This window comes from Nomascus leucogenys, chromosome 17 (assembly GCF_006542625.1).
Source record: "Nomascus leucogenys isolate Asia chromosome 17, Asia_NLE_v1, whole genome shotgun sequence".
Lineage (NCBI taxonomy): Eukaryota > Metazoa > Chordata > Mammalia > Primates > Hylobatidae > Nomascus > Nomascus leucogenys.
Window position 1 is genome coordinate 80,425,809 of NC_044397.1, and position 21,280 is coordinate 80,447,088.

General features: G+C 44.1%; 1 protein-coding gene across 2 annotated transcripts in view; it reads left to right on the forward strand.

The window, feature by feature from the left end:
* The first annotated feature begins 3,034 nt into the window (after positions 1–3,034).
* Positions 3,035–21,280, forward strand: part of GSDME (gasdermin E) — a 59,973-nt gene continuing 41,727 nt past the window's right edge. Inside the window, exons 1-3 of one of the 2 annotated variants that reach the window (XM_003270416.4) lie at positions 3,035–3,266; positions 11,526–11,755; positions 16,449–16,641. In XM_003270416.4, coding sequence (XP_003270464.1) covers positions 11,545–11,755; positions 16,449–16,641 — 404 coding nt within the window. In that variant the 5' untranslated portion in view covers positions 3,035–3,266; positions 11,526–11,544. Of the gene's footprint in view, positions 3,267–3,458; positions 3,607–11,525; positions 11,756–16,448; positions 16,642–21,280 lie in introns of those variants that run through there. The other variant, XM_003270415.4, reaches the window with a different exon arrangement.

The window sequence follows — 21,280 nt, forward strand, 5'->3', positions numbered from 1 at the left end:
TGATTTTGACAATATTGCTTGATCATTTGCTAGCTGCCAAGTAATTTCAGTTCTTCTCCTATCTGTATCCGTACCTTGCAATTGAATAAGAGAAGGTTGGGACACCAAGAGAAACAGATTTAATTCTGGACCATATTTAACCCTCTATAAAGCTTTTTATTTTAAAGCAGTAATTAGTAATATGCATTGGCAATACAGTCTCCAGTTTAAAAAGCACTTTTGGGATTTAGGGAGGTAAATGAAATCAGTTTTAAAATATATATCAATGTATGCCAAATTTTATTTTAATTTATGTTAGTAGCTATGTTCCTCTGGGAAGCAATCAATATGGTAAAAGGCAAAATTATGCATATGTGAAAAATGTAGGCTTAATTTAAAGGCAACTTTAGCTGAAAAGTAATTAATAAAGGAAAGGAAACTAATTTTTATTGAGTGCTACTATGGGCTGAGTACTTTATATAATCTCATGACAATGTTATAAGTAATTTTTAAATGGGAAGTTATACAATTTGCCCAAAGTCACTCAGCTGGTAAGTGGTAGGCTGGATTCCACCCAAATCTGATGGATCCAAAGTCTGTTTTTTCTCCTTTGCAGAGGTTATTCATCTGAAAGAGTCCAGGTCTCCAAACGTGGTTCTCAAAGAACTAGGAAGCAATTATGGCAGCCATGCAGAGCTGGTTTATTGGTGTGTCCATTTATGAAATAAATCCCGGTAATGAGTTTTATTGACTTTTGCTGCCCTTTGCATATTGTTTCCTCAGCAAGAATCTAGGCATAGGGTAGGAAATACACAACACCCAATAGATGTGTTTCAGAAGTTCTGTAAGTTGAAACATAGTTTATATAATGAACCTTTTTGAAAGCAGATGCTTACCGTCATCATTATGACCACTCCAATTGATCTCCTGTGAGATTTTCTTTCCATATCCCTCCATTTCCTCAAAGGGAATATATCTATATGGACTAAGAAGATTGGAGTTCCACGTTTTCCTTTTATTTACTTTTTTCCAATTGGGCTAAAAGTTTCCATGTTGTATATGTTCATCTGAAATCTTCAAATACTCTATTTAATAATAATAATAAGCACAACTATTTTTTAAAAAGTTATGGCTGTGCCAGAAGCTTTTCATTCCCCCACCATTGGACAGGGAGAGCAGCAGACTGGGGTCAGGTGAGATCTTGAACACAAGTCATCCCTCTCTCCCAACACAGACCATGCTCCTACACTGCTTGGGTGGGGGGACCCCTACTGCACTTCCTATTTCCTGTTCTGGAGAGTCTACCCTATGGTGAGTTAAAACTCAGATGGTGCTGAACAACCTGGGTTAAAATCGTGGCTCTGTCCCTTCCCAGCTGTGTGAGCATTCCAGTTTGTGCCTCAATTCCCTCATTTGTAACTTGAAACCCCCAAGTAGTTGTAAGGATTAAATGAGCCAATCATTGCATGTAATATACTCAGAAGCATGCTTGGTGACAGTAGACAGAAAGCGCTACATAAATAATAGCAGCTGATATTATTACTGTCTTCCTTGGGCATTTAATTAAAAGACTAGGCAGGACAAAAAAAAAAAGAGTGATGGAATTTGAAGCCACTTAGTAACTGTTGCATCAAAAAGTTCACCCACTCTGAATTACAGGTGGTAACTATCTAGATAGAGGACTGGGGCTTTTTGGGGTAGGAACCTGATGAGTATGCTGTTTATGAGGATATTCTTAAGGTCAGTACCCTAGGTGGGGATGCAATAATCTCTGACAAGCCAGAATCATCACCATATAATTTTATGATGATAGAGAACCAATAGCATAGATGAAAAGTCTCTTGACAGGGCTGGGATTCTTTCTTTCGCCCAACATCTCATCACATTAGCAAATCAGGGGCCTACCACCGTGGACCATTTCGAACCACTCCTTCATCCAACAACCACTAATTGTGCACCTATTTTGCGCTGGGTACTGCAAGGATGTGTACAGCCCCACAGTCTAGGTGGAGAAACAAACAACAGGATTCATTTCTTAATTCAACAATTATTTACTAGATAGCTACCATCTGCCAAATCCTAAACTAGGGGCTGGGCATAGGGAACAAAACAGACCAGCTGCCCTCATGCTGCTGACATTTTACAGGAGAGGTTAATACATGAAATAAGTAAGAGGCACACAGTCTATCGGATGGTGGTGAGTGCAAAGAGAAAAATAAAGTAGAGGAGGAACTAGGAGGTGTTCCGGTGGGTGGGTGGGCAGCACTTTTAATTTGGATAGTCAGGAAAGGCTTTACAGTGAGGTGGATAATTGCAATCTAGAGATATGTTTAAAACATAGGGGGGCCCAAGGGAAAGCACTGCCGGGCTTCTCTACCTGCCCTCCCCAAACAGCCTTGAAGACAGCCACACAACTCCATACTCTGTGTGAGTTCTCGCAAGGCAGAAATTTCATCTTCTCTTACTCCTTGCTCTCAGCTTAGTAGACAGCATTGCACAGTGAAGATGATATACTGACTGAAAGTGTCACTGAGCAATGGGCTCGTAACCGGAGCCACACAGAAACCAATATTGTGGCCCAGGCTTTTGAGAAAAGAAAAACCTTTATTGCCAGTCAACTGGCAAGGAGACAAGAGGCAAAGCTCAAATCTGTCTTCTGGACCTGGGGGCAGGTCAGGCGTTTTTGGCATTTCTAACCAGTCCCAGGTGATGCCAATGCAGCCTTCTGCGGGGCGCGTGGTGTTCACAATTAGAAAGCTTTCCCTCTTGCACATGCCCGGGAGATTTTGGCTCTGCCTCGCCGTAACAACTTAAGTAATGGTTAATTGGTTTCAGCCGGTCCTAATGTTACAAAAAGAGCTAATATTTAAGTCAGTTCATCAGAAAGCAATGTTTGAGCACCAGCTATGCTTAGATTCCTCGGTTCAGTATTCACTGAGCACCCAGTGTGTGAGAGCGCCTGGTTTTGCCCTCAAGGAGCTTAGAGTGGAGTTTACATGAATGAATCACTGATTAGCGGCAGGCCTAAGTGTGGGCACTGTCGCACCACACACCCGATGCTACTCCAGCCACGGGCATTAGGGGCTCCCACAGGCTGGACAGGCCTTGGACTTTCCTGGTTGAACCGTGAAGCCGCGGAGTCAGTCCACACTCCACCGTGGGTGGCGGGTCCGGCCCCGCGAGGAGGCGCCGCTCTCAAACCCCACGGTCCCGCGCAGCTAAGAGGGGAGGCGGCCGCGGAAGGCAGGCGCAGCCCACTCTTCCCGAGAGGCCCCGACATCTCCCGGGTGAGTCCCGAAAAGTGCGCTGGGACTCCGGCCGAACCCTGGGCCGTCAGAGACCCGGCTCCCAGAGAGTCACACGAAGGAAGGGAAGCGGCTCTCTCCGGGGCTTCTGGAAGGTCTGGTCCGGGCCCGCCGCCGCTGCAGCCCCCGCCCCGCGCCCCTCCCGCAGCCTCCGGCGGCCAGTCCCGCGGCTCTGGGGCGCCCGGATCGAGCAAAGGTCCCGGCGGGCGGGCCCTCCCTCCGCCCTCCCCGAGCGCCCGCCCCCGGCCGGCCCAGCGCAGGCTCCTCCGACTCCGCCAGCGCGGGGGGCGCGGCTGCCGGAGACCCAGCAGCAGGCGCGCGGGTAAGTGCGCGGCGGGCGCGGGCTGCGGGATCCGCGCCAGGATCCACTCCGGCTCCTCTTTGGTCTGTTTGGGTGTCCCGGGCCGGGGGCAGCCGAGGCCGCGCGGCGCTTTCTCTCTGGGACACCCTCCCCTCGCTCCTTCCTAGGGGAGACGAATAGATTGGCTGCCCGGCCGCTGGAACGGCAGGTCCCGTCGCTCCCCTCGCTTCCCGCATTCCCGGCCCGGTCCCCTCCCATCACCGCGTCCCGCCCCAACTCGCAGTCAGCATCCCCTTCCCATCCTCTCCCCGTCCCCGCTGCCACTTCCTCCCTTGGATGTTGCAAGCGCAGCTGGTATTTTCGTTCTCCCTTCCCCCCCAGACCATTCCCTCCCCACTCGTTCATCCTTTGTCTTCCGGTCTCTCCTCTGGGTGCTGCGGAGGCTCTCCCGGCTCGGGGGCGTGTGTGCGGGGAGGGGGGCCGCGGAGCAGATACGGAGTTCAGTCTCTCTGGACGGAAAAAAGTCCCCATCCATCCCCATCCACCTTGCTCCGGTATCTAGAGGGCCCCTAGTTTGGGGAGGAGGCCAAGCCCCACTCGGTGTGCCCGGCATGAGCTGGAATGGCTCTCAACAGCTGCCCGCGTGGCTTCCTTTGGTCTCCATTTGAGGACCCCTGACCCTTTCCAGAGCTACTTGCCGTCTGCACCCCGAGGGGAAAGACTAGAGGGCACCTCTTAGAAAAGCGTTGGTTGTGGACTGAACACACTGACCACCTACTCCTCCAGAGTCTACTCTGTCCGGAATAGTGAATGGGATAGTGAAAGGGATGGATGGCTTGGGGTCGCTGTCCTCGAGAAGCAGGCAGGCGGCCAAGTCCAAGTGGAATGAAAGGAGTGCTGTGGGGTTGGAGAAGCAGCTGAAGAGTGAAATTAATTGTCTTCACAATCTACCACCACCAAGCTCTTTTTCTAAAGGAGAAGTTGAGCCCAGACCATTAGGTAGATCTGAGACAGAAAGGGCCCAGTTCCCCAGCCACGGTCCCTTGGCTAGGTTCTTTGTTATTGTTGAGAGAATGTCTCGCTCTGTCACCAAGGCTGGAGTGCAGTGGCGCTATCCTAGCTCACTGCAGCCTTGAATTCCTGGGCTCAAGGGATCCTCCCATCCACCCGTAGCTGAGACCGCAGGTGTCTGCCACCACACCGCATCTTCTCTATTCTTACCCAGACTGTCCTCTGTTACCCACTCCACTTCCCCAAAGCCTTTGCCGCCTCACTCTCCCTCTCTTTTCGAGCTCATGCCTGTCTTACGACCATCATAGAGTTCACATACCGATTTTTGTTTTAGAAAGAAATGATGAAATATTAATTTGTCTTCTCATTAAAAATGAGCTCAGGTACTGGGCTGTAGGCATAGGAAGATAAAAGATGCCACCTCTGTTCTAATTTAATAGATCCAATTGCACTTTGCTATCTAGAAAACTAAAACTAATTCAAAGTATGCTGAAATTGTTAACAATGAGACAAGTAGACAAGTACAGCCATGTTTCATCTCCCCAGATAGAAAGGAAATGACACATGTTCCATAGCAATGATTTTTGTTTCCACCGTAACTGAGGTTTACCTTTTCAAGGGCACTTTCTTGTGTTATAGAATGAATCATATGAGGCCCACATTAGAACAGAAAAAAAGCTGAACTGGGAGCCAGCAGAGTAGAGTGGCCAAGGGCACAGGCTTTGGAGTCAGGTGGACCTCGGGTGGAATCTTGGCTCAGCACTGATTGTCTGTGTGATGTTCAATCCCCTCCAGTCAAAGACCTCCAGGAACACACTGACAGTTCAATAAGTTGGTTTATTTCTCCTTGCAGTGAGGGACACCATGGGGAACCCTGAGTTGTCTCATTAAGAGGTGTTAGAAAGGACAGAGGATTTGGGCACGTAGTAGGTGATTCCGGGAAAGAGGGCTTTGCTCTGACTTGGATGTGGTCAGGGAAGCAGGGGAAATTCTGTGATCGAGTATCCTCGTAAATCTCGTCAAAAATGAGAGAAGGCCAGAGAGAGGCTATAGCTGTGATTGGTCAGGAAGCAGCAGTCACTCATTAGGACTGCTAATGATTGGAAGGGGGGTGGTATTTGATCATTTTTGTGCTTTGAACATGTTCATGTTTTGTCTGTGTTCAGGTATGATTACAGAGAAGCCTTGTTTTCATGTTGATTTATCATGACAAGACTGGCCTTGCCTGATGTTGATGCTCTGTGACATTATTCATGGTCAGCAACACCAGGGCCTGATAGTTCCAGGCCAGCTCCCAGATGTCAGGGCTGCTTCTCTCTTTGCTGTGATCTTGGGCGAGTTACTCAACATCTTTGAACCTCAGCTTCCTCATCTGTAAAATGTGGACAATGCCTCCTTCAAAGAGTTATTGTGAAGATTAAATAAGGAAATGTGTATAAAGCAGTAAGCCCCGTGCCTGGAACATAGCAGGTACTCAACAAACAGTAGCTCCTCTCTTTGCCTAGAGTATTTTGATGTTGAAGTTTCTTCTCTAGAACTCTTCAAGCAGAGGCCCAGGGTTCAACCAGAGCTGCTTTTAAGAAGAATCCTGAATGGAGTATGAGAAAGAATGAGGTTTCTCTTCCAATTCAAAAACTAGATAATTCCACGACTCTGAATCAGTCTTAACCGGCAGTAGTGGATATAGTTATCTTCTCCTGCAGTCATTACCTTGGCAACTATTTTTAAGATTCTTTGTTCCCAGTGGCTCCAGTTGGCTGTGTGCTTTGCTACTTTGTGTCATTGTCTTGCTTTCTTGGTGTCTGCCCCCCAAGGACTCTTGTCCAGGAGTCTGACTCGAGCTAGGATATCCTTACTGCATTTGCTTTGGCTTTTTTAGTTCTCATCTGCTTTGAGCTGGGAAGCCAGACAGACAAGTGAATAAGGACTGTTTGCTAATACAACTTTTTTTTTTTTTTTTTTTTTTTTTTTTTTTTTTAACGACAAAGTTTCGCTCTTGTTGCCCAGGCTGGAGTGCAATGGCAGGATCTCGGCTCACTACAACCTTTGCTTCCCAGGTTCAAGTGATTCTCCTGCCTCAGCCTCCCGAGTAGCTGGGATTACTGCCTGCCACCATGTCCAGCTAATTTTTGTATTTTTAGTAGAGACCGGGGTTTCACCATGTTGGGCCAGGCTGGTTTCGAACTCCTGACCTTAGGTGATCTGCCCCACCTCGGCCTCCCAAAGTGCTGGGATTACAGGCATGAGCCACCATGCCCGGCCGCTAATATAACTTTTAAGGCTCTGTGCGAGAGCCCGTGATCTATGTAACAACTGTGAAGTGCAGTGAGTTTTTAGGCCATGAGCTATTTGAGCACAATGTCTCCTGAGGCCATTTTCATCTTCTCCCAGATTGGAGCATTGCGAAAATTTTAATCCAGAGTCTGACTTTTGGCTGAGACATGACCATGCTTGTCTGTGTCAGGCAACTTGAGTTCTAGATCCTTCATTCATTTGGACCTGGCCATATTCTTTAATCTTTCCTGGCTGACTAGTTCTTATGTGTTTGAGAATGATGGTGGCAGTGTATTGTCCCCTAATGCTGCATGATAAACTCTGTTGTTCCTAGCCTATATCTTGGTAGATTTATTATATCAAACATTCCTGCAAATAAAGCCAAAAAAAGCAAGAATAGAAAATGAGCAAAGGATACAGTTAAATACAGAAAGCCTTTCAACAAAATAAAAGATGCTTGATTTTATTTGTATTAAAACTAACACAACCTAAAACTAGGCTGAGATTCCATTTCTCACCTATCAGACTGGCAAAAATCCAAAAGTCTAATGATACACTGTTGCTAAGATGGATACTTTTGTACATTATTGGTCAGACTGCAGCATAGCACAACTCCTACAGTTACAGATGCATTTACCCATTGTTCTAGCAATCTCTTTTCTAGGGATCTACTCTTCAGATACATTTGTTTGTTTATGTGTATGGGGTATTTACTGAGGACATCTTTAATATAACAAAAATTTAGAAATAACCTAAGTGGTCAGCAACATGGGACAAGTAAAATGCACGATGATACCTCTGCATAAGGGAGTGTGTGGCAGAAAGCAAGATACTGAGCAGTGTTCAGACTCCTTTTAACTACACCTCTATAAAGAAATATGAAGGAAATATGGCTGAAGGGGAGAGGAGTGAAAGGGTTGCTGGGGCCTGGGCGGGAATGGGATTTCTCAATGTGTATCCTTTACATAATTTAGATTTTTGAACCATGTAAGTGTAATTCACATGTAATAGTAATAAAGAAACCTCCAAATTTATTTATTTATTTTTTAAATTATTATTATACTTTAAGTTTTAGGGTACATGTGCACAATGTGCAGGTTTGTTACATATGTATCCATGTGCCATGTTGGTGTGCTGCACCCATTAACTCGTCATTTAGCATTAGGTATATCTCCTAATGCTGTCCCTCCCCCCTCCCCCACCCCACAACAGTCCCCAGGGTGTGATGTTCCCCTTCCTGTGTCCATGTGTTCTCATCGTTCAATTCCCACCTATGAGTGAGAACATGCGGTGTTTGAAACCTCCAACTTTAACTTCACCAGGAGAATATTCTCAGAGTCCCATGATTAAAAAGTCTGAGTCTAATAAACAAAGCAATAAATAACCACCTCCAGTTACTCTCCTTAAAGCACCCTACCCTGCCAAGAAGGCAAATTAGCTGTTTGATGTTAGATGGAAAAAAAAAATTAAAAATTAATTTAGGAATTTCCTCTTTTTTACCATCTAATCCATGTGGGGGAGGATTGGTGTCTTTATTAAGGTTTTCCCACCCACAGCAGATGGGTTTTATTTTGTTTTTTAAGGGCAAGGCTGATTTGGTTTCTACAGAAACCTGTGTGATCTGAAGGCAAGTGCGTGAGTGAACTCCCTTTCAGCTTGTCCCAGAAAAGAATAGAAGCCGTAACAGTGGAGATCCTGACAGCAGTGGTAAACTAAAGCAGATGGTTCTGTGGTTCTTTTCATGGACTAGCAGGACGAGTTCTCACAGGCCCTCAGGGAGACCCAGTCCGGTGTTTGGCAAAGTATATCTGTTCCTTTCGAATTTCCTCTCTTGGTAACTGGCTTTTCCTTCTCATCTCCCAGCCTGCACCTGGGATACCAGCATGACGCCCCAGGGAGCCTTCTTTCTTTCTTCACCACCCTTCACCAAACCAGTGTCTTTTCTATCCTTATGCCACTGACGTAGTCCACAGCATTGCCATTTTTGTCCATCTCTAATCTTGTTCCCCTACAGTCCCTTTGCTATTTTGCTTCTAGAAGATTTTTCTAAGGGATCATTCTGATCACACACCCTCCCATGGCACCTGCTTCCCTGGCTGCCCTGCAGGAGAGGCAGGACATGGATTGGGGGCCTCCCCAGCATTGTCTCTGGCCCTTCTCCACTCTGGAATGCTGCATTCCAGTGTGAGAGTCAAGCTCAGAGCTTGACCAGTCTTTCCAGTCTGTCAAAGTGGTGGATGGCACATCAGTACAACACAGCGTCTCCTGGGCCATCTCAAGCTCACTAGTAACCCGTTTGCTTGGCACTGTCTTCCCCATCCCTCCACCACCTCCTGCAAATTTTGTGCTTTCATAATGGCTGCCCCTCAGCTACGGCATCCATACAGTCCTCCTTTGCCTGGCTTCCTTCTACTTAGCCTACACAATGCAGCTTGGATGTCATCGACTTCAGGAGGGCTTCTGTGACAGTATGCCTCTCTCCAATGAGATTTAAATGCCTTTTTCTTGGTTCTTTCCCTGGAACAATCTCTGCCAGTAGCTAACATAAAACTAAGCTGTTTATTTCTCCATCTGGCCACCAAACTAGTAGCTCATTGAGGAGAGAAATTATTTTTTGTCTCTGTATCCTAAGTGCTTAAACACAGTCGTATAGTAGGTACTCAAGAAAAATTAGTGAATGATTCATTTGATGATTTGGTAAATAAATAAATGAGTATTCCATTGAATGTAAGATTCTTATGCATAGCATAGTGACAGATAAATTAGAGATGACAGCCTGAGCATCCTTAGTCATGCTGCTTTGCAGTTCACCTTATCAGAAAGGAACTTCCTTGCATATTTTAGAATTTTTTTCCTTAAATGTTTATTCCTAGTGTTAATATACAAGAACAGGGTCAGGTGGCTACTGCTTCATAATAATCTAAGAAAAGATACTGTAGAAAAGAACCAGTGATCAATAAGACAAATGATTTCCCACGCCCTAAAAGAGATTCATGTTAAAGTGGATTGAGCTAAAGTCTGAGATTATTCTCATCTCTTAAATCCTAAGAGCTGTGTGACTATGCAGCTGTGCCAAGCACCAGGGTGCAAGCAAAAATAAAACACAGTTCTTGTGCATTACAGCTTTTCATTTTGACCATAGATAGTTTGTAAAAATGTTATTTTCTTCTTTTTTATGTGGTAATTTATTACACATGTGTGTGTATATATATATTGGGTTATGTGCAATTTGTGTATTGTGAGTGGTTTAGAACCATTGACTGTGCTTCTCTTGGAGTACAGAATTTTAAAACTTGATTTGTAAAAGTTTTTAAAAATACATTAAGCATTTTTGTTCCCTGTCATAAATATTACAATTATTTTCTCAGTTTGCCCTTTGTCATTCTAAAGGCCCTTCTCGTCCTGCGATTGTACAAATATTTCTCTATTTTTTCTAATACTTTCACAGTTTCATTTTTCCTCAAAGAAACCTCTTGATTTCATTGGGAATTTGCTTTATTTATGGTATGAGAGACGAATTCAGTTTTTTTCTTTCCAGAGGGTTAGCTCATTGTTCCAATATTTATTAAATAGTCTATACTGCTACTCTTGAATGTAATATTTTCCTTTTTACATCTTCCAATGTGTCTCTTCTTTTCCCCTCCTGCTAAAGTATGACTGTGCCTTTATTTTCTGGGTTAAAAAGCCATACCTAGTTACTTTTCATTATCTGAATATGAGAAATCACACAGTGTAGAGAAAAAGCACCTTTCACCCTTCAAATAAGTAGTCATAAGTAAGCTATCTATTACGGTAGCCAGTATGTTGTTGTTCAACAAATATTCCCAGCTCTCTGCCTTTTTGAGACAAAATCTTGCACTGTCACCCAGACTGGAGTACGGTGACGTGATCATGGCTTACTGCAGTTTTGAACTCCTGGGCTCAAGCAATCCTCCCACCTCTGCCTCCCGAGTAGCTGGGACCACAGCTGTGCGCCACCACACCCAGATACTTTTTTAATTTTTAATTTGGAGTTTTGCTATGTTGCCCAGGCTGGTCTCCAATTCCTGGACTCAAGCAATCCTCCCACCTTGGCCTCCCAAAATGCTGGGATTACAGGTGTCACCCACTGTGCCCAGCCTGCCTTCCGGATTCTTGATAAAAATTGTATTTTCTGGCCCTTATTGTTGGCTGAGGCCATGTGACTAGTTCTGACAAGTTATAAACAATCTGCCTTGTGTCACTTTGGGGCTAGATCATTTAATTGCTGGTGTGAGACCTTCCAAAACTCCTGTTAGATAATGATTGACAGTGTTCAAGATGTTGGCGTTCCCTTCAGTTTGGATTCCTGAATAACCATAATAAACAAAACTCTCTTGTACCTCTGTATTGTGCATGTAGTATGAGCAACAAACCCTTATTGTAATAAACCACTAAGATTTAGGGATTGTTTCTGAAGCATAACCTTAGCATATCCAGACTGGTATATATATGTTCTTTCAATATCTCTATTTGAGTTCTTTATTGTCAGCTAAAGCCAAACTAGAGGGTCTTCTAGGACGAAGATATTCTTTCATGTGAACTGTTGTGAATAGGGAGAAATACAGTAATTTTAGGGAAAAAAGCCACAAAATAGTAACTTTTTATTTGATTTTAGGATAACTTTACTTTTTCAGGTAATCTGGAGCTTTCAAAATGTTTGCCAAAGCAACAAGGAATTTTCTTAGAGAAGTTGATGCTGATGGTGACCTGATTGCAGTATCAAATCTGAATGACTCTGATAAGTTACAGCTTCTAAGTCTGGTGACAAAAAAGAAGAGATTCTGGTGCTGGCAGAGACCCAAGTACCAGTTTTTATCCCTCAACCTTGGCGATGTACTCATAGAAGACCAATTTCCAAGTCCAGGTATGTTTCCTTGGGTATATTCTATAATTAGTCTCAGAAAAGATGGTTTTTTTTTTTTTTTTTTTTTTTTGACACAGAGTCTCTGTCGCCCAGGCTGGAGTGCAGTGGTGTGATCTTGGCTCATTGCAACCTCTGCCTCCCGGGTTCAAGTGATTGTCCTGCCTCAGCTTCCTGAGTAGCTGGGATTACAGGCACCCACCACCACGCCCAGCTAATTTTTGTATTTTTAGTAGAGACAGTGTTTCACCATATTGGCCAGGCTGGTCTCAAACTCCTAACCTCAAGTGGTCCACCCACCTCGGTCTCCTAAAGTGCTGAGATTACAGGCATCAGCCACCGTGCCTGGTCGATGATTGTTCTTTAATGCACGTATTGCCTTGAGTCCAGATACTTTATAATGAATTCTCCTGTTTCTTTGCCTGTCATCTTAAAAACATATCCTTTCTTAAAATGAACAAAATTCTGCAGGCCTGACGTGACACATTATAGCTTAACCTTTTAAAAATAATTTTGTGGTTTAGTATAAAAGTAAGCATGCTTACTGTACATGTTGTGGCCACTCAGCATAAGTGGGGTGGATCACCTACCCCAAATGTGGTTTGGTGTTGAACTGATGATGCCACATACCCATCAGGAAGGTGTGAAAATTTTTATTATTCACATAATGATGCTTTCTGGGGAAAGCAGGACAGTCTCTAAAGCTGGTCCAAACATGGCCACAGAGAAGGGGATAAGGAGATGGGCTCGGCTTTTATTGTGATTAGTGAGAGGAGATGGGCATTGGTCCCTGCATGGGGGATGGGCTTATGTGGTTTGAGCTTTCACTGACACCGTGGACAGAGCACCTGGAATCTCTTATCAGCTTGTCCAGATGTGCAAAAGAAAGAGAAGGAGGAGTGGGGGCTCAGAAGCTGAGAGCAGTCAGACATCAAAAATGGGGTTAGATGTATTATTACAGTACAGTATAAAATATAGAAAGGGATGAAATAGAAAATTTAAAAATAAAAAATTCTACCATCATATGTTAATTCCCATTGACACTTGGTTTGTAGCCTTTTATTTCTCTGCATCTGATTTTTAATAACGAAATTGAAAATATACTGTAGGCCGGGCGTGGTGGCTCATGCCTGTAATCCCAGCACTTTGGGAGGCCGAGGCAGGTGGCTTACAAGGTCAGGAGTTCAAGACCAGCCTGGCCAACATGGTGAAACCCCGTCTCTACTAAAAATATAAAAATTAGCTGGGCATGGTGGCAGGCACCTGTAATCCCAGCTACTTAGGAGGCCGAGGCAGGAGAATTGCTTGAACCCGGGCAGCAGAGGTTGCAGTGAGCCAAGATTGCACCACTGCACTCCAGCCTGGGTGGCAGAGTGAGATTCCGTCTCAAAAAAAAAAAAAAAAAGAAAATATACTCTATATAATTTTTATATACTCCTTATTTTTTACTTCAGTTTTCTTCCGTAGGTTTAAATATTTTTAAATACAATTTTCAACAAACACGTAATATTCCTTTGAGTGTATGTACCCTAATTTGCTTAACCACTACAATTTAGTGCTTAATAAATAATGTTGAGGCTGGGTTCAGTGGCTCATGCCTGTAATTCCAGCACTTTGGGAGGCCGAGGTGGGCGGATCGCTTGAGCCCAGGAGTTTTGAGACTAGCATGGGCAACGTGCTACAAAAAATAGAAAAATTAGCCAGGCATGGTGGCATACACCTGTAGTCCCAGCTACTCGAGAGGTTGAGGTGGGAGGATCGCTTGAACCCAGGAGGTTGAGGCTGAAGTCAGCCATGATTGTGCCACTGCATTCCAGCCTGGGCAACAGAGTGAGACCCTGTCTCCAAAATAAAAAAAAAAAGAATGATGATTAATAAGTAAGGCTGCAATGAGCATTTTTATGTGCATTTTTGTTGTAGTTTTTTAGGCAACTGCTTTAGCATAAATTCTTAGAGAATTACTGGAGCAGAGGATGGAAACTTTTTGAACACTTAGTACTTACTCATTGCTACATTACATTTTCGAATTCGGTGATATATGAAAATATCATCAGCTCTTAATTATTGGACAAAATGATGTCTGAATCCTCTTTCAGCTCTAGAATTCTCTAATTTTGTGATTGCATCTCTATTAAAGGGGAAAAGAGGTAGAGGAGATAATTTGAGTTTACAGATAATCTTCAAACTTTCTTCCAGGAAAGGATTCCAGCCAGTGCTGTCTCCAGTCAGCTCATCAGAGCTGCCACACAATAGGCAAATGAATTGATATTAATTTTACATCACCCTCCCCTTCAGGAATCTGTGTGCTTTCTGGCAGAACTTCTATCGAACAGCGAAATAACTAAATATGAAAAGGAACAAGAGGGAAAAAAATGACAAAATAGACCAGGAACTCCTGAGTAATTGGAGTTTTACTGTTCTGTGATGTGAAATGCCTCTTTTGTGGTGTCCTGAAAGATCGCAAAGACTTGTGCTGGATTGGTGAGGCCAGTGGCAGTCACTGCAGGTGAAGAATCGCTGAGCACGCTCATCTGGGGTCAGAGCTCATCCTGGATTCTGTGTTCTGTTGGTGTTAGGGCGGTGACGAGAAGTGTCTTCTATTTTGTCTACTGGGTAGAGTCAGGATGCTTCACCTTTGTTATTTTTTCCCCACTCGCAGCCTCACTGGCACATGTGTTGCCCAAGGCTGTGAAGGGTGTAGGGTGGCGATTGGTGTTGGCAGTCCAAGTGATGGCCTGTTGGTCCCCTCATTTCTTCCCTTCCAGCAATAGCAGTTGACAGCTTGATGCAGAAGTGTGCACAAATGACATCTTCTTTGGAGGTGTGTCTAGAGTGGCTTTTCAGAACACACAGACAAATCTTGACTGTTCCTTCCTGCTGCGGATCAAGTCTTGGGGACAGGGTTTCCAGGAGTGGTAATAAGCCTAAGACCAGACCTGTGTCCTGAAGATAAAATTTCTGTCTTTGCTATACTTTGTAGAACCTAGGACTGTCCTGTTTATTAGAAAATGATATTTCTGTGGCCTAACCACAGTGGAGAGATTGAGCGTTTGCTACGTGTGAGACTCTACCTTACATGCTTTACATACATAAACCTGCAGCAGAACCCATCAGGTAGGTATCATTAATTATCTCCAAATTGCTCATCAAAGTCTGAGGTTCAGGGAAATGAATATTACCCAAATTCTCCCGGTTAGTAATATTAGAGTAGGGACAGAATCCTAACCTCTTTATCTCTGCTCTGCCCTTCTTCCCAAGGCATTGCCCAAAATGTTTGTTTTCCATGAGACAGTAACAAAAAAAGGCCCTGAATAGGATAAATTTTTACACCATTCTTATTTTTGGGCTGGTGGTACAGGAGATGATTCTCTGTTTTATAAATTTCAAAGGTGATTGAATGGTGATTACTTCTGATTAACCCTGGTTGAGGAGTGGGTTTTCTTGACTGCAGTGGAAGAAGTGTAGGTGAAGTATGGGTGTTGGGGCAGTGAGTGGATGGAAAGAAGCCTTTCAGACTGCCGGTGGGTTTGAATCCCTTGTGAAGTGCAGCTGGGGGCCCAGGAGAGCCTTGGGTCAGGACAATGGAAAAGGCCAAGTGTGAAGTTCCTAGTGGACTCTTAATGTCTCCTTACCAAATGGTGATGATAGAGACTTTTTAAAATTATTTTTATTTATTATTTTTATATTTTCTTAGAGATAAGGTGTTGCTCTGTCACCCAGGCTGGTGTGCAGTGGCATGATCATTGCTCACTTGTAACCTTGTACTCCTGGGTGCAGGTGATCCTCTCACCTCAGCCTCCAGGGTAGCTGGTGTTGCCCAGGTTGGTCTTGAACTTCTGACCTCAAGGGATCCTCCTGCCTCAGCCTCCTAAATTGCTGGGATTACAAATGTGAGCCACCACACAGAGACTATTTTTAGGGTGGTTTTTGTTTGGATTACAAATGAGAACAGTAGAAACCTGGAGATGTGGGAAGGCTGACAGTTCAGATGTGAGATCAGACATTTATCATTTTAAAAAGGGCATGTCCACTGACCTTATCAGGAAGTCAGAGATAAGGAACTGTATGATGAGGAATTGAATGACTGGGTAGAGGTCAGAGAGAGAATCATAAATATGGGAAGGGAATAATTTGATTGGAGATGGTAATAAGGGCCAGGGGATTGTTTTCCAAGACTGGTGGGTGGGTAGCCAAGGTGCCCCCAGAGAGGCCTAGGTGGCCAAGAGGGCTGTCCTCTCGCGGTGCATCCAGAACAGGGGCTGCTGTTCTCTCTGTTTAGCTGTCTTCTTTGTCTAGTCCCTTTCAGTCTTCACCCTGGAAAAGTACACATTTAAAATGGCCTGTTGATCCACCTGGATAGTGGTTAAACAGGCGCTAACTTTATTCATTAGTCCTTTCTGTGCACCTTTCTATACATATTGGGATTGAAAACAAATGAAAGAGAAAAGCTTCTAGTGGAACCTGGTCACTGGTCTACTGCGTGCCTGCGGTACACACACACACACACACACACACACACACACACACACACTGCCCTGTTTTCTTGCCCACACACACAGCGTGGCTGCTGGCTTTCCATCTGAGTGCCAGCCTCCTGCTTTCCAGGGCTCTGCACAGGCTTGGAAAGCTAAATGACCCAAGACACCTTGGTGGCCTTATCATCATCAGCTTCCTGTGCTCGTCTCCTCCATTCCAGTGGTCGTGGAGTCGGATTTTGTGAAATACGAGGGCAAGTTTGCAAACCACGTGAGTGGAACCCTGGAGACCGCACTGGGGAAGGTCAAGCTGAACCTGGGGGGCAGCAGCCGCGTGGAGAGCCAGTCTTCATTTGGAACCCTGAGGAAGCAGGAGGTGGATTTGCAGCAGCTCATCAGAGACTCTGTCGAGAGGTAAGGAGGCTTCTGTTTGGCATTTTGGATTTTGACACATCTCACATTTAAAGGTCATTCAGTTGGACCTTTGTTAAAAGGGCGACAGATTTGATCTCTGCCGATCAATAAATGTGTACTGAATGCGCTTGTGTTGAAATTTCATGAGGAGCACATTCTTTAGTCCGGAATTGCTTGACTGTTCTTAGCCTGAGGCGGGGAGACTTGGGAAGCACTTTCAAAGGATGTTACTTCAGGCAGATATGTACTTCCTTCAATCACATGATTTATAAAATGCCAACGGTGAAAATGCTCTGTCCTGCATTTTTGAATATTAATTTTAGAAGCCAGGAAGTCATGACCCCCCCTCTGGCTCTATAATTTTCTGATGAAAAAAAGAAGAAAGCAAGTGAGAGGCGCGTAACAAAGTTCTAAAAGAAGAGCTCTTTTTAGTCTTTGAAGTCTTGAAGAAAACCCCACATTTATTCATTGTTTGGCTTTCGGTAAATACATCTTACCACAGTATAGGTCATCATTATTCGTACCTTATGTTTATTCAACATTCAAAAAATAATTGTATCAAGTGCATCCTATGTGCCATGTACTGTTCTACATTCTGGGGAGGCCGCAGCGAGCAAAATGCCCAAATGTCTGCCTTGTATTCTAGTGAGGAGAGATACCAAATATACAACTAAAGTAAAATGTGCAGTAGGTTGATGGGAATCAGCAGCAGTGAGAGGGGCTAGGATGTGCTAGGAATGGGGGCTATGAACTTAGAAAGTATGGCCAGAGAAGGTGTCATGGAGAAGCTGGCATTAGGGCAAAGCTCTGCAGGAGGGGAGGGAAGGCACAGGGACATCTGGGCAGGATGCTGTGGGCAGTGGCCAGGGTGGCCTGTGCCCAGTGAGCGAGGGGAGGGCAGGAGAGGAGAGTCGAGGGGGCTGAAAGGGGTGGGGCGCCAAGTCCCACAGGACCTTGAAGGCCACTGGAAAGGCTCCCACTTACTGAGAGCCAGTGGAGGGTTCTGGGCAGGGAAGCGGCGTAATCTGATGTATTTTTTAGAAGGATCATTCTGGCTGCTGAGTTGAGAAGAGACTGGATGGGCAGCAGCAGAGAGTCCAGTCGAGAAGTTATTGCAATAATTCAGTGGGGATGATATTTCAGTTTGTACAGTAACGTGTGCATTTTCCTGTGTAATTTTATTTCCCTTTATTCTTTTAAAGCAAAAATTCAAATCCAAATAAGAGAAAATTCACTTGTATTTAAGTATGGCTGGCTTACTTCATCTTTTGCAACATTTTAAAGATTATATGGAATATTAAATAAGTGCTCATTCCACAAGATTATGTTTAAAAATTAATAAAAAATACGATAAGACTTACCTAGTATTAGGTGGGTGGATTTTGTACAGACATTGAGGGTGCCTGGGCAGCTGCCATCTTCAAGTCCCAAGCCCCTCTCCAGTAACCGCCCATGCTTACTGGAGCTGAAGGACTGTGGCTGTGTGTTTACTGCCTACTGGCACTTTCTAGGACTCCAGGACCACACAAAGCTCTGACTCCGCCAGGGGTTCCCTTTTGGTCAGATAATTTGAAGTTCTCTCTGGTAGCACCAGGTAGAAGGGACAGCTGCCTCTGTATCTGGCAGTCATGATCTTTATTTTCCTTTCTCTACAGCTTATCTTTGCTAGAGTCCCATTTTCCTTCTCAACTGCAATTGTTGGGACACACTAGAAACGTATTTGATATTTATCTGAAATGAAAATTTAACTGGGTGTCTTACATTTTCATTTGCTAAATCTGGTGGCACTGGGGAAGGGAAAAGGGAAGCGGGGGGTGTCCAGAGCGTCTTCTCTGCTCCCTCAGTCTCATGCAGCCCTCTCTAGTTTAGCTGCCTTTTGTTGTCTCGTTATTTCTATTTCAAGAAGCACAGTTTGGCAATGTCCTATAATCACATTTCTCGATAAGGTTTTTAAACACTCTTCATGATTCAGGTGTAGAAGCTCTTGCCGAAAGGAAGCATATGAGGAGGGTCACTGAGAAGAGATGGGAGAAAACATTCTGGAGAGAAAGAAGCCAGAGCCAATAGTTCTGAGTGGAGGAGGAGGGAGTGGGGGAGGGGAAGGAAAGCATCCGCAGAGCACCTACTGTGTGCCAGGCACTTTATATGCAGCCTCTCCTCAACTCCGCCCGCACAGCCATCTCCTTTTACACTTAATGGTACCAAGGCTCAGGAAGGAGAAATAACTTGTTCCCAGACACAGAGCTCAATTTGGATGCTGGTGCTGGGATTCAACTCAAAGCTCCTTGCTCCATAGCTCCTGTTCTTTCCTCTAAATCATGGAAAAGTCCTTAAAATGATAGCACAGAACGTAAAGGCCGAGACATGAACCCGCGTCCCTAGGGAGGATACCTGGTGGGTGAATCATGGAAGAGAAACTAGCCCGAGCAGGCACATGTGCGTAGCGAGGTGTGCTCATCTGGAGGTGCTTGGACACAGGGATGAGGTCACTTGGACTCGGGAGTCCTATTACTTGTAGCGGTGATGGGGGAAGGGATGCCCTGGGGAGTGGTGCCACCAGAAGCATGATAAAGAATAAATACAAGGACTAGAAACCAAAGAGGAGTTTTATCACAGAATCGCCTCACCCTTGTTAGGCTGCTAGGGGGCCAAGGTGAACTCTAGGCGAGGGGAGGACAGGGGCGGGAAGGGAAGACTTCTGCTCTTGGCATGGAGCTCAGTAAAGCGAACATTCTTGTTACTTCATGCTGGAGTGATAAATTCTTATCCCCGTTGTCTGCCTGTCTTTGGACTCCCCATAACATCACTGGGATTGATAAGGCGTTGTTGATACGTGCGTGGCCTTGGGAGTGGCAGTTCATGATGCTTAAGAACTGTACATTCCCGAGGGCTTATTTACAGTCACTTTTATTTCAGGTCATTTAGATAAGTTGTCATCTGCATACAAGTTATTTTAGGCCTCAAAAATCAGAATATTAGCTTTATTGTCTGTGAAATGTGTGCACATATGAAAAACAAACTTTGTCCTTGAAAAAACAAGCCCGTGCTGGGCAGGAAGGCATTCCACAGAAATTAACCTTCCGGATACCTGGAGCTGACCCCTGTGAATGCAATCTCTATGCAGATCTTAGCATTCTTAATGGAAACCATTCTAAGGTATATCACGTACTTTTTTTTTTAATGGAGAATAACAAATTTATTGAGTTTTTCATAGTGACTCGGATTCGTGTGATAAGCTCTTTCATTTTTTGTGTTTAATAAGCTCTTTCATTATTATTCTGTAATACGCTTTTCATTTGTCTGCCTTGTCTTCCGTGGTCAGCTGCCATTTGTCACTACTGTAAGTATGAAAGCCACAGCCCACCCCACCTCTGCCACCAGCTCGTTGCTTCTAATTTCCTAGGGTCTGGTAAGTTTATTCCTGGTCAACAACTTAGGTCGACTTGGTAAGCCGTTTCTGCCCTTGGGTTCAGTTTCCCCAGCTGTAGGTGAGATAGTTGGACTAGATGATCTCTGAAGGCTTTCTCCTGGCTGAACGTCTGGAAGTGAGTGGACTCTGGAGTGCGTACACCTGTCAGCTTCCTCCCCTGAGTTCTGGGCCTCGGTCCCCACTGTTTTCCAGAGACCATGCTACGTTGTGTTTTCCTGGCTATTTGGGGATTGAGGAGGGTGTTACCATAAAGGCATATCCCACTTTTATTCTTCATCATATTGTAAAGGGAATTTTGGTAAAGCAGATTACATTTTTCTATGCACATACAGTAATGAGAAGTTTGGTTCTTTATTAGGAATTCCAAATTAAATAAATTATATGAAACCAGTATATTAAAGCAATGTTATGACCATGATAAATCTTCATAATTAAAATGTTTTAAAATTACACTGAATATATATATATACGCATATATTTACATAAATATATATATACATACATTTATGGGATATATGACATTTTTTAATGAGGAATTTTTTAATGGGAAAATATATCTCATGAGATGTTTTGATACAGGCATATAATGTATAATAATCACAACATGTAAAATGGGGTATCCATCACCTCAGGCATTTATCCCTTGTGTTACAAGCAATCCAATTACACAGTTTTAGTTATTTTAAAATGTACAACTATTATTGGCTTTAGGTATCCTAAAGTTATGCTATCAAGTACTAGATTTTATTCATTCTTTAGGTATCCTAAAGTTACGTTATCAAATACTAGATCTTATTCATTCTTTCTATTTTTATTGTACCCATTAACTATCCATGCATCCCCCTACCACTCTCCCACTACCCTTCCCAGCCTCTGGTAACCATCCCTCTACTTTCTATCTCCATGAGGTCAATTATTTTAATTTTTAGTTCAACAAATAAATAAGAACATGTGAAGTTTATCTTTCTGTGCCTAGTTTATTTTGTTTAACATAATGACCTCCAGTTCCATCCCTGTTGTTGCAAATGACAGGATCTTATCCTTTTTTTTTTTTTGAAACTGAGTCTTGCTTTGTCACCCAGGCTGGGGTGCAGTGGTATAATCTTGGCTCACTGCAACGTCCGCCTCCCGGGGTCAAGCAGTTCTCCAGCCTCAGCTTCCCGAGTAGCTGGGATTACAGGCACCCGTCACCAAACCTGGCTAATTTTT